The sequence below is a fragment of the Takifugu flavidus genome, chromosome 5 (genome assembly GCF_003711565.1).
Source record: "Takifugu flavidus isolate HTHZ2018 chromosome 5, ASM371156v2, whole genome shotgun sequence".
NCBI lineage: Eukaryota > Metazoa > Chordata > Actinopteri > Tetraodontiformes > Tetraodontidae > Takifugu > Takifugu flavidus.
The window spans coordinates 8,196,371-8,210,184 of NC_079524.1; the positions used below are offsets into that span (position 1 = coordinate 8,196,371).

The 13,814-nt window shown below is 44.2% G+C and overlaps 1 protein-coding gene across 3 annotated transcripts in view; it reads left to right on the forward strand.

The window, feature by feature from the left end:
- grid2 (glutamate receptor, ionotropic, delta 2) overlaps positions 1-13,814 on the forward strand; it is a 263,655-nt gene that overhangs the window by 180,190 nt on the left and 69,651 nt on the right. For all 3 annotated transcript variants that reach the window (XM_057032330.1, XM_057032331.1, XM_057032329.1), the window contains exon 9: positions 12,429-12,530. In XM_057032330.1, coding sequence (XP_056888310.1) covers positions 12,429-12,530 — 102 coding nt within the window. The remainder of the gene's footprint in view (positions 1-12,428; positions 12,531-13,814) is intronic.

Genomic DNA, 13,814 nt, shown 5'->3' on the forward strand with positions numbered 1-13,814 from the left:
ACGCAAAGAGTTAATCTCGATTCTCCCCCCGTTTTTACTGGGATGTTGTGCTCTGTTGTCAGGCTTTACACTGCAAACTGTGTCACCTTCCACCACGTCTATCCCAAATGCCTTTATCTACATATTTGTATGAAATTAAGGGAACTAATTATCTTTTAAAGCCCCTCTGATTTGCCGCTGCCGTTTTCTCGGTTTTATCCCCGGATATAACAAACAGTCACATCGGTGCTCTCAGGGGACTCGATACCAAACAGCTGCATCATGGAATTATCTACAGGCTGATCTTCACATGCCTATAGTCGTGTGTGTGTGTGTGTGTGTGTGTGTGAGCATATGCTGGAGTGATTACAGCACAGTAGCTGTGGCAGATTTGCATGGGTTTGATATGCCATCCATCTTCCCCTCCCATCTTCCACCTCTTGTCAGCCCCCCCCCCCCCTCTCTCATTTCATTTCCTCTCATATCCTCTCCCGTCATCTTCTTCTGGATTCACAGTCGGCACAGCCGGGCTCTTTTGACCAAAACAGAAGGAATTATATCAATGGGTTTTCAGTTTTTTTTTCCTTTCACGCCTCCTCTGTTCCATGCCAGGCTCCTGCAGATTCTGGTCTTTTTAGATCCTCCTCAATGAACTATAAAGTTCCAATTAGCAGATGAACTGGCTGCAGTAGACTTTACTGAATTTGGGAAATATTAGTTATTAAACATTTATGCAGAATACTAAAGTAAAACTGGGATTAAAGCAATAAAATGTGCACGTTCAGATGAGCAAAGGAAACATTTTAGGATAGTAAATGGCCTCATCTTTGAAACAAGTGCTCAGTGAGGCAGAAATACTGCTGCACAAACAGGAAAGGGAACAGTAAACGCCTGTTTTGGTGCGCTTATACAATGCAGCAATGCTGCTAAAAAATAATGAATCAGATCTGTTGCAGCTCAAATTATGAATGAAGAAAATCCCATTTGCAAAATAAATCCAGTAACCTGGAGAGGCTGTGCTGCGTTCTGCAGTTCAAACGCTTTGATTGCTTATGTGGGCGGAAACTCTGCCGACTCTGCCGTAGTTAAAGAAACATCTACTTTTGCTATCTGGCAAAGATTGAAACACATGTGAAGCTTTAAAACATTAAGCGCAGGGATCCTCAATTCAATTCAATTCAAAAACACGACTATATGACTGACCATCTTCTGTCCAGTCACCTTTTATGATTAATGAACTTGCCCATGCCTGCTCTATCTTGACTTGTTCCAGTCCTGTTAAACATCTGCCCCTCTCCAAGCCTCCCCTCTCCCCTCCCCCCCCCCCCCCCCTCTCCTCTACCTCGCTCCTTTGCTCTCCCGCTCCTCTGCCAGCCAGGCCTGCAGGGTTTCGGCAGCATTACAGCGTGTAAACCTCGGATTACAGCTGCCAGAGCCTGCACGGCGCCGCACGTCTTCAGTTGATCGCGTATTCACAAGTGTGTGACTTCACACCCACCCATGTGCCACTGGCACAGGCGCACGGAGGCTGGATGCACATCACATAAGGACGCTCGTTATCTTTAAAATGATTTGCATAGCTCACATTAGCTTCACAAATTCCCATTCTCTCGGTACACACACCGGTATAGCTTTGATCTCCGTTACTTCTCAAGAAAATAGTCAGGATGTCTTTTCCAAGGATTTGACCAATGTCCCATTATATTCATATCATATCAAGTCATATTATTAGCATTAGCATCCTCTGCAGTCATGCGCGTATTGCTGGCAGTCACATTGTGACAGAACAAAGAAGTGGCAACTACATTACATAGTGTATCTGAACTATAATAAATGAGACAACATGAGGAATGTGTTAAATTGAAGGAAGGGAATATGACTGTATTTTATTTTAAATGGATTGAAATGGGATGCATCGGCACGCAAATACCAACAAATAAGCTGCTGTGGAGATGGACCTCTCTCCCAATATCTGAAAATGGAGAACCTTGAGCTCAAAGATGCCCCATTGGGGTAAAACCCACTGGCAACGAAAAAGGGACTTAGATATATCCTCCAATCAGCAGAAGCTCTCCTTTAGTTTAATGACTGAGATGCTGCGTATGAGAGGTAAACTGCATCCATGTAACCGTGCAGAGCAGCCTCTGATACACACCCTTGCTGCATGGAGACAGCTACCTCACCTCCCTGCTGCATCCTCTGCTCATGTCCATGGTTTTACTGCTGTTTTCTCCAGCCGCCACCTCTGCTTCATCGTGGTTGGAGCTTTTGGAACATCTGCAGCCTCTCATAAAGCCCACAAACTTTAATGGTATTGAACCTGTCTAATTTAATTTCATCAATAACGCCCTGTATTTAAATGCAATTTCTACTTAGAGATTTTTACAGGGTGATAAAACTTTATGGACGGTCTTTAGGAACTTTCCGCACTCAGGAAGGCTGGAAGTGCGTGAGGAAACATAGATTCAGCTAAATTTTTAAAGGGCCCAGTTGAGCGTTGAGGTCCACGGTTGGGCTCTTGCACACCCACGGCCTACCCTAACCTCCTCAGCAGTGTCCAGCCGCCTCCAGCAGGGGCTGAAGTACAGAGATGTGTTCACTGGGAGCCAAAGGATAAACTTTAGAATGCAGTTTAAAGAGGTCGCTCATCCACTTAGCAGAAACTGCACTCTGCTGTAACAAGCTCATCCTCGCATACATTTATTCAGCTCTTGCACTCAGTGTACATTTAGATCTAAACGAAGAGTTATTATGCGCTATAGCTCACTCTTCTTTCTTACTTGCCTACCCTGAAGTTCTATTATGAAATAACTATAAGCGCTCAAATCTCCTTGTGCCAATGTTAGCTGTAATTAGGTATCTAAGGTGACTCTTCCATAGCTGTGAATACATGTGGTTTATTATGTCAGTGCAGGGAAGCACAAACGGTCTGGTTTTAAAGCTGATGTTTAAATGGAAAGGTAATTCACAGAAGAACAATCTACCAACTGGCCTGATTAGTTTTACATGGATCACAGCAATGTTCATGTACAAGTGTGCAAACTTGTCCGTGAACTTCCATCCAGCTCACACTTGTTCTTCCAGCTCTAGTAGCGACTTGTCTGGGCTGTTGAAACAACCTGAAAGATTTTTCTATTGGATAACAGGCTTCAGTCTATCTGCATGACCATGAAACTCATGTGCAAATATCTCTTTTATATTCTACTAGCAAAGTGGGGTCATATTGAATGGCCCAACAACTCCAAAGGACTGTTTAGTTTATTGCTATTATTAGTTATTTCATCACTTAATGGACGCTACCAATTAATTAACTGTATCAATAAGAGTAAAAAGGGCAGCTTTAGCAAACATGGTTAATATGCTGTGTAGTCCCCAGCTTAATAACAACAGGCATCCTAAAAAATAATCAAATAAAAACAGTATATTACAGCACATTAATTAAAAAGAGAGAATTTAGACAGCTAAGTGACTCGATAAATCAAGATAAAAGGTGCAGTGAAACAGCAGCACAATCATGCAGAGACAGCACATAATCAAACCATACAAAAGCAGTTGGTATCATAAGCCCACACATACATCAACACGGAGAATCACATTCAGGGATGCAGGCAGACGGCACATATAGACAGGCAGCTGTTGTGATCACAACCTGAATAACACGGTCACATGGTGCAATTGTCAGCAAACCGCGTTTTTAACTTCACTGTAAAAGTGGAAGATATACTTTATGTCCATCTTTAATGGGCAGGGGGGAAGTGGGTTGCAATTTTAAATTGCTTTAGTAGAAAATAACAACTGACCAAATGTGCTTTTCCTGAACAGTAGTAAGGTATCGGTCACCACAAGTGGCGCTTCCAATGAACTGACCAGTATTATTGTGTTGGTTTAGGAATGAATCTGGGGAAAGAGGAGCTAAACTATGCAGGAGACCACACAGATGTTCCTATATATTCTTATATCTTGGATGTTTCAATGATGCGCGCTGTTCGGTTTGTAGTTTAAAACTTTATGGGTTTGCTTGTGAAGGGTTTGCAGTAGCTTTAGCATTGACCACTGGATTGTCACCAGCTTGTGAGGCAAGCCAGCTTTCTTATATATTAAAAATTTCTAAACCAACCTTTACTCTTTGATACACAGTATATACTATATATCATATATTTGATATACATATACTGATTGATGGTAGATCTTACCTGACTGGTAGATGTCAACATCAATTAGATTTAAACCAGATGAGTGCTGTTTATGGGCTGTGAAAGTCTAAGAAAGCCCTCACAGAGACGTGTTTGGAGAACAGCATGTGCAGAGTTGCAGCTTCTTTTGCCAAAATGCCTGCAAAAAGACTTATTTCTCCACATATCCCACACACGTCCTCATATCTCTACCTTTGAGTGTTACATTCCCAAACTCCTCACCCCAACATCCCTGATAATCCCCTTACCCAATTCCAAACTCAAAATTAAAACCCTGTCTTAGTCCTCAAAGAGTCCTTTGAAGTGTTGAGGACAAGTCAAAATCTCCCCACTTTCCAAAAACTGTCCACATTTTGCTTCTATGTGGTGCTCGATGTGTCGGTAGCACAAGAAGGAACACACACACACACACACACACACACACACACACACACACACAAAGAATAAAAATGTCAGCATCCATTTGGTCAAAGTAAACTATCCATACATCATCCAGCAGTCTGCTGTCAAACAGCTGTCTAGGTTTAATGACTGACTGACTGACTGACTGACTGACTGACTGACTGACTGACTGACTGACTGACTGACTGACTGACTGACTGACTGACTGACTGACTGATGTCCACGCTCCACAGTTTACTGGCTACCTGACTTACTGTCAGAGCAGTGGATAAACTGACTGGCTGCCACATTGAATGACTGTTTCAGTATCTGAGTGGACATGGGGTGCTGTAGTTCAGCGTCTCGATGGAATGCTCGGGCGAGAGAACAGAAGGAAGTTGGTTACAGAGTTGTGATGAATATCAGACGCTTTTGACACCGAGATTGAACGCAACAAAGCGGGCAGTAGCCTCTCTTTCTGCCCTACTTACGTCCAGATGAATGATCTCACGCTTATCCGTCCCACAACTGGTTGAACTGTGAAGGGGGACAGCTCTTTTCTGGTGAGCGGATGTGGCCACTTTCCAAGTGAACACACTTCATGCTTCTTTCATCCATCTGCTGTCCGCCACTTTCTCCTTTAACAGGGATTCGATTTTCCTTGGGTAATGGCGCTCTGCCACAGCCGCGTCCAGTTGGTGTATGAGATTTAAAGCGTGCTCACAAGTTCTACATACGCACAATCAGTAATTATCAAGGCAACACTTTGTCCGGGTTCTTTCAAAGGCAAAGGTTAATTGATCTAATTGTGAAGCAATTGTAGCGTTAAGTTGTTTCAACTCAACTGCAAATCAATGCAGTAAAATGACTTCCAGCAGTTACTTAAACTGCTTTAATAATCTATCATTTGACACTGCTTTCATCTGCACACACACATGCACGTGCGCGCACACACACAGACACACACACTTTACAACAGTTCAGACAGGCAATGAAATAGCTTTCAGCTCAACTGGGAAATCAGAACTGTGCTTGTACTCATTGCAAGTGCACACTGGTGTGTACATGCGTGCTTTTGTGTGTGTGTGTGTGTGTGTGTGTGTGTGTGTGTGTGTGTAGGTGAGTGAGAGGGAGAGAGAGTGAGAGGAAGAGGGACAGGCAAACCTGGCAGAAGCAAATGTTCTCCTTATTTGCTCAGGTTATAAACAGGACATAGACGACACACTCAGAGCGGCTCAAAGATGCTGATGCCAGGACGGTGCCACACATGAAAAGATTGTAAGTTCTGCTCCTGAACATGAGTTCTGCTCCTCACCTTCTCTGTATCTGCTGAGCAGCACAGAGGTCATTCAATGGCAGCGCAGGGTAAAACGATGGATAAAAAACCAACAAACTATTGGACGTAGTTTACTGTTATCAATATATGTTGGCAAATTGGCTTCTAAATCTCAGATTTTAGTTTGCTCGACTGCTACTTTGCTTTATCTGCTAACTGCATTATGACTTCCAGCACACGCTGCCCGTAACATGATTGTTTTGATCTACAGTGGTCGCCATTACTTCAACTGCACAATGCATTCTGGGACGATAACTTAGCAAATCGGTTGCGCTTGAGCCTCAGCATAAAAAGGACGACAGGGAGATGAAAGTCAATGGTCCTGTCTTTTCTTTTATCTTTGAATAGTGGATTTACTTGAACTTAGTTTCTTTTTCCATTTTCCAATCTAAAGGCTACAAAAACAGCGCAGTAAGCCTTCATTTCTTTCACCGAGATAAGAAAAGGAGGGCTGAATGGCAGAGAGCCTGTTATGTTATCACTTCAGACAGACAGTTTTTTGTGCACGTGTTTAGCTGTTGAAATACTGAGTGTGTGAAAAAGAGCTGAAGGGTGACTTTTGACACTGTTTATCTGTGTTTATTGTGGTCAGAAATTCACGGAGAATGAAAACAAACGGTCAGCTTAAGAGATGTGCTTGAATCTGATTTACATGCTTCCTGAGTTGGCGTTGGCGAGCAGTTGCCACGCAAACTCCAGCGATATTGCGGCTCTGGCCTCGTCACCCCTCTGATCCTCCTCATGGAAAGTGAACTTTCCAGTTTTGCCCTTTGTGTCTTTGCTCTCGGGTTAAAATTTAAACAGCCCCAGCAAAGCTCATCAGGCCGTTGCGGCCGAGACAGGAGCAACCGTTTGACCCCGTTACCCAGAATGCACTGCAACGTAAACGCCAACAGCACCGTACGGCTGCAATTAAGTTTTCAAATTTGAAGCAAGTGAAATAGGCTGGAGTGTTTGTGTTGCCAACTCTGGTCCAATTGTCCACATAGGTCAGTGCAGAAGAGCTACAGCACAAACCCACTGAGTCTGCACTGAACAGGTTATACTCCTCCACATTTGGATTCATTTCTTCATTCAACCCCAGGGACCGAAAACTGTCGAAAGTAATACCGTATACCTGGAGAAGGGCTACTTACAGCTGAGGGTGGTGCGCATGGAGACTAAGGCTTAGATTCAGCAACAGGGGGTACCTTCACAGGCCGCTGCTCTGCCAAAAGACAGCTGGAAGATGGAGGCAGAAAATGAAGCAGAGGGGGGCAGACAGAAGGAAGACTTAGCCGCTACACCGGCACCCATCAGAAGAGGTGCAGGAGGGAGCGCGCGTGTCTGTTTCTGGTGTTGCTCTGCCACGAACGTCGGCACGCCAGCGTTTGGCAGGTGGACAGATGCTGGCACAGAAAGGGCAGCTAAACGGAAAGATGCAAATTCAAATTGTGTTTCAGTGTTGGTAAAAAAAAAACCAAGACAGGTCATCCAGCAGGGAAAAAAAGGAATATAAGGCTGTAATACAAAGCCAGATATCAAATCTTTTCCTCCACTGGTTGAGCTGATGATGTGGGGTGAGTGGAATTGCTGCAGCTAATACAGTAATTGCCCAATTTCATGGGTAATTGTTTTGTCTACCAGTGTAAGGCAGGAGATGGAATGTATTCATAGTGTTCTCTCATATTTTTTTCTTCTTACTTGTTTCTAACCTCTGTTACGGCCGAGTAAACTGTTGCCGGTCCCACTGCTTCAAAATGTCGCCCACTGTCGCTTCGATTTTAAATCGCCACCAGTCATGCACGCGGCAATAAGCCAGACTTTGTTGCGCCATTTGCTTTGATATGTTTGCCACAGGGAGTGAAAGGTAGAGATGCAAGAGATGCGTGACGCCGGCTCGGGGAATTTCATTTAAGCTTGAGAACGAGCGACGCATCTGTAGGTGTGTGTCCACATGCTCGCCTGTATGTGACACGTGTGTGTGTGTGAGCACTCTGGAGAAATATGGCTTATTGTAATGGTAATGACTTTTACTTGCTCCAATACGGAACCAGTCGATGTCCAATTACCCTGTAATGCGTGTTATTACACAGCACTTAAAGGGCACAGCGTGTGTGTTTGTGAGTTTGACGTGTGTGACTTTTTGTCTTTTGTTTGTTGCATCTTCTTTTTAAAAGAAAGCAGATGGAGGAAAAATGTACTGGACTCTGAATGCAAAAGGAATATATTATAAATTCTGAAATAAACAAGATAATATGAAGACATTAAAGAACATCTGTTGCCACGGTGAAATAATGTTGGCCTTGTCGACTGCTGCGAGAGACGGACACCAAATCTCTCATCTTGTCTGTAAAATGGAATCATCTGCTGCCACAGACAGAGCGTGAATAAATCAGCACATATTTACACCACGTTCTTCACCGGAAATGCGGTTTCCTCTTATAGATTCCACGCTGATTCCTCACGAGAAACGCATTAAAAGTGCAATTTGCAAACGCTACGTATTACGGGCGCCTTTTGCTTGCCTTCCCTATTGCATTAGTGGAGATAATTCCAGCAGATGTGACGACAGAAGCAGAAATGGATGATAAAAGTGTTTCAGTAGTCAAACGTGTCGCTTGATGGCTTTACAAACATTAGAAGAAGGTGGCCAATTCATCGCATTCCTGCCATTTGCATTTTTCCTCAGAGAACTCCCCAGTGTAGCTGCCTTAAAAAGTTAGTTTTACCATTTGATGATTCTATGAGTCTCGGCTAATATAGTGTCTTCTCTTTTGCAGATAACAAACGTGGTCATATATATTCCTAATGTTGCTGCAGACTCATTGGCTCGGTTGAGTCTCTTATTTTAAATTCCAGGAGCAGCAGAGTTTGTTTGACTAATTAATTTAGGCTAAGAAATGTTGTATTTGCTATTAGCTTCAAGCTGAATTTGGCCTAGGAATTAATGCTAAGGCACTAGCCACGCTACAGCTCAGTAGCTATGTGTTTATCTCCGTCGGGTTAAAGTGATTAAATTAGCACAAAATGCAAGGTAAGAGCCCTGGGGAGAGTTCGGGAAACATCAGGGAAAAGAAAATCTTCTGTCAACACTGAGATGAAAAACTGAACTGAGAAGAGTGATGAGGCAGAAGTGGAATATTAAAAAGTCAGAGCGGCACCAGATGAATACAAAGAATGAGTGGTAGTTGCTAATGGCAAGTATGGGTCCACATGGCAACAACCAGACTACAGTAATATGCATGCACACGTGTATGTGCACACACACATGCAGCCATGCACATTCATTCCATTCTATAAGAGTGGGGAATGAGGCCTTATCTGGAACTGTGGAGATAAGCAGAGGCAGTGGACCACGCTGCTAACCAGGCTGCTGTTTTAGCTTCCAGCTCACACATGTGTGTACACAGACACACAGACACACACACACACACACACACACACACACACACACATACACACACACACACACACACACACACAGAGTAAAGTCGAAAACAATATAAATTTAGAGTGGAGCTGTTGATATTCTGATGTCGCATAACCTATTTGTTGTATTTTTATTCCCTCTGTCACTGTTTTTCTCTCTTAACTTTTCCCTCTTCCATCTCAAGTCACTTTCACAAGCTATTACAGATAAATATGTTTTTTTGTCCGGCAGCATGGCCAGCATTCTCAGGATCTGGATGCCTTTTTCTGGGATATGGATTAGTTTTGTCAAGAAGAAACTGTGAAAATATCATTTAATTGAACATATTTATGGATGGATGGATGGATGGATGGATGGATGGATGGATGGATGGATGGATGGAAGGTGTGAGACCCGGTGAAGCGAGGAGCGAGACGGAGCTGCACCCCCTCGATCGTGGGTGGCGTCTCGGTTGGTCGATCTCATCTGTCGTCGATGGGACGTTGGTTCGGCCTCCACCAATGGAAGGGAAATCCGTTGCGATTTGGTCGTTAATATCATTTGAAAAGGCAGATGCAGAGTTAAATATTTCACAGCACTTTAAACGTCCTTCAGCCGAGCAGGCATCAGTCACAGCAGTCCAACCCCCAGTGCATCACGGCCTTTCCAGGAAAAGAAAAATTAGATGTGACCTTAAATGCATAATGTGTGTGTGCATTTGTGGGTTGCCACTGCAAACAAAGCCATCTCCCCGATGATTGATCGCCTCCAAAGTGCTCGGGTGATTTATGTGCTCTTCTTGAGTTGTGGTTGACGGCTGTGGGATGTGCAGCTCGAACCGCGCGTTTTAAAATCCATTTTTTTATTACTCTTTCATGAATTTTCTTCACCATTTATTATAATTGCTCCCCTCAGCAAAAGAAAGAAATCCTGCATGTGAACACTGTGGGTGTCTGGGACTCCAGAGCTCCGCAGTGTCCTGACTGAGATGCTTTCTGATACGCTGGTCCGCATCGCTCGCAATAAAGTTGTTGTTTTTCTTTCTTATTTTAATGATTTCAGGGAGTTTCGTGAAATGAGGGAAATCAATTATTCAGAGTGTTGCGTAAGGGTAACCACAGAAAGCAATTCCAGTGACAATACAGAGAATACAGAGAAAAACAAGCCCCCACTAATTTAACTCATAATTCAACTCAACCGTTAATGAAATCTTATCGGAGCATGCTAACACTGACTCTACATGTGAGGGATGGGCGCTCAGCTCTGTTGCACCGCCAAGATGTTTTGTTATGGCTCTGTTTTCCTCACATTAGCATCGCTGCAAAAAAAAGGGTCAAGGTTTGGGGGATTGACTTAATGAATAATGTAATAGATGCACATACACCTCCAAAGCCCCTTCATCCTTTATTTCTCTGCAGGTGAAAACTCTTTCCTCCTCCACCTGTGTGAGTGCGCCTTGGCGTGTCCGAACGGCGGCATTCGAGCCCTAAACCCGCCGCTGCGTTACAGGGGAGTTACTGAGTCTATGTGTCCCTCAGTGGGGAACAGCAGGCTACAAGCCATCATTCTTCAAGTGCGTGATCATTATCGTTCACCGTGCAGGGCAGCTGGAGCCATTTCCCCCTCACACTTGTTCCAAGTTGCCGCAGCATCATCCTACTTTACACCGAAAGTACAGCAGAGCCCAAAGGTGGGGGGGAGGGGGAGTCACGGAATCTTTCTCTGTGCCGTCTGTACTGACGTGCATTTTTGGCGTATTTGCTGGTAGAGTTTGGTGTGCATTCGTGTTAATACCTGAGTTTCAACTGTTAAAGAAACTGATTTGGGTGGTCAGAGGTTGGGGCTAGTCTAACCTGCAGCACTGGGCGCCCCCTCTACATCTGTCTTTGTCCACCACCTTCACGCTCCGGCCATGTTTCCAGAGCTCGGTCATCCGGAGTCGGTTGGGCTGTGATTTAACCGTGCAGGTGCCCAGATTTGCAAGTGATTCCAAATGCATCGCTGCTGGTTTAATCATGGAAAAATACGGGTAATTGATCACGGGGGCGTTAAAGTCAGAGGGAGCCGCATGGAGTCTAATAGTCTAAAAGCTTTGCATCCGCACCTGGGACTGCCGTGATCCTGAATGCCGATCATTTTGACAGGACTCGCTCCACCAGGCTCTCCAGCCTCGACGCTGCTTGGTCTGTTTTTAGTAGAACATATCCAGCCCTTCTTTACAGCGCTGTATAAAATGCACTTGACAACGCCGCATTGTAACACCACCAGACCTCCCCGAAGCTGAAAGGGTCCGTCTTTGATTGCAGAGACATTGGTGTCACCTGCCTGGGCCGGCTCTACGATTTGATGTATGACGCTGCTGGCGCTGAGCTGCAGCCGAGCAGCCTCTCTCTGTCACTATATATATTTTCTATATTACCAGAGGAATGAAAGGGAGAGTCGGCTGCGTACTGGGTCATTGTCTACTTGACGTAACATCATCAAATATCGCAAATATCTTCACGTGCTTCTATTTTCATCATTTGGAACACTTCAAATATTTCCCACGTATTCATTTCATGTTTGCTGCAGTATATTTTACAATATTCCCCCTATTTCTGACCCTTCCAAGTGTGACCTTTGTCTCTTAATACCCTGATATACTGTGTCCTTGTATGAGGGACATAAATGAGACAGAAAAGAATAAAAAATGGCAATGCTAAAGTACTTCCTGCCAGATAAGAGTCGTACAAATTATGGGCCTATAAATGCTTTTGTACAGGTCTTATTATTTGCCAAATTGGGAGGGAATTGATCATCTTACATTCCCCACTGCAGCCTCTGTGAGGTGTTTGTGGCATCTCTGCAGTTCATGTCATTTAATTTAGGATGAAGTACTGTAATTGTGAAGAAGGACAGTAGATTGTATCATAGAAGAAATGAGACGGCCATCAGGACCGTTAGGGATGCGGATGATATTTCTTATTTACTGTTTTCAGATAGAGCTGTGCTATCTATAAATACATCTTTCCCCCTCTGAAGGCCTCCCTCTGGACTCCGGTGATGCGGTTTTGCTTGAAAATGTTGTTTTCCTCCTTGTCTCCATCACTGTGCGATCCCAAAGCAGCACCCTCACCTTAAGTTCTTTATGTTGTTTGTTTTCTTGCAGCTGGCAACCTGGGACCCCCTCCACGGCCTGAACGGAACACTGACCGACAGGAAACTGGAAAACAACATGCGAGGCGTGGTTCTGCGCGTCGTTACTGTACTGGTGAGTAACGTTTTCTCCGGTGTTCCATTGGGTTTTAGGGGATTTCTGCTCGGAAATGTCTCCCGAAATCCATCATCAGGGTATCGACATGCCAGCTATTTATTCCACTTTTGTTATCCAAGCGCCTCAGCAGGTGTGTGAACGCCCAGGCCGAGGGCGAAGGGAAATAAAACCGCCAAACATTAACAAGAGAGGGAAAAGGTGAAGCCAGAAAAGGTAAAAGAAAATTAGATTCCATTTAGATCGTCAGTGATTAGGCGATAACCACCGGTGATGATAGCTGAGTTTTCTCTGTCTCGCCTGCAGCACCGAACTGAGTTCCCCCCATGAGTACTTTAAAGATTCACTGCAGTAAATTCTTCATATCCTCTCTTCTGAAGTGCGGAGCTGAGAAGAAGGAGAAGAAAAAAAGATAACACATGATATCTTTATGTGTTCCCAGTCCTTAATATTCATGACCCACAGAGTAGAAAGAATCTCTCTATTTCCATCCTCGGTAGAGGAGGAGTTTGGGCACATGCAAACCGTAAAAGAAGCGTTTTCATCTGCATCAGTCAGCAGGCCCGTAGAGAAGTTATTGATAAATAAACCAGTGATTAGATGTGCCAATTTTAGGTCCAATCACTCTCAATCGATACAATTGATAAGCAGGAGCTGTATTGATAATTACAATGATGGCCGCACACTTGTAATTACTCTACATGGTTCAACCAATGTGGAGTCAAATGGAAAGTTTCTAACTGGCTTTTATTGGTGGTCTTAACTTTTGCCTCAGATAATCTACTGTTGATCAGCAGACAACAGTCGTGACTGGAGACAGACCTTCCTTCCACACAGCTGCATCCACAGCTGCTTCTGCTCCACGTTTGGGAGGCGCAGAGGAGCAAATAGGAGATCTTAGCAACAGCCTTTTTCCCTTTGATCTTTTGAGATTTAAGGTTTCTGTTGCGGGATGCCCACCAATTACTGCAGCAGTCCCTGACAATCAAATCCCTAGTTCCTTCCTAAATGTGTAGAAAAGTGAAAAGAAGGAAAGGAGGCGATGTGCATGTGGAGCGCTAGACACAAAAGCGTGTGTGTGTGTGTGGGGGGGGGGGCATCGAAATGCTTGATGGGATATCAAGCTCCATCCGTGAGGCTCCTTTGGTTTTTGGTGACACTTTATCTCACACAGTGAAAATGTGCTTTTGTAAGCATCTGATATGACTGTGACAAAAAATAAACCAATAACACTGGCTTATCAGTTATGTCTCCATCAGGGAAGCAGCAGACAGGAGCCCCACT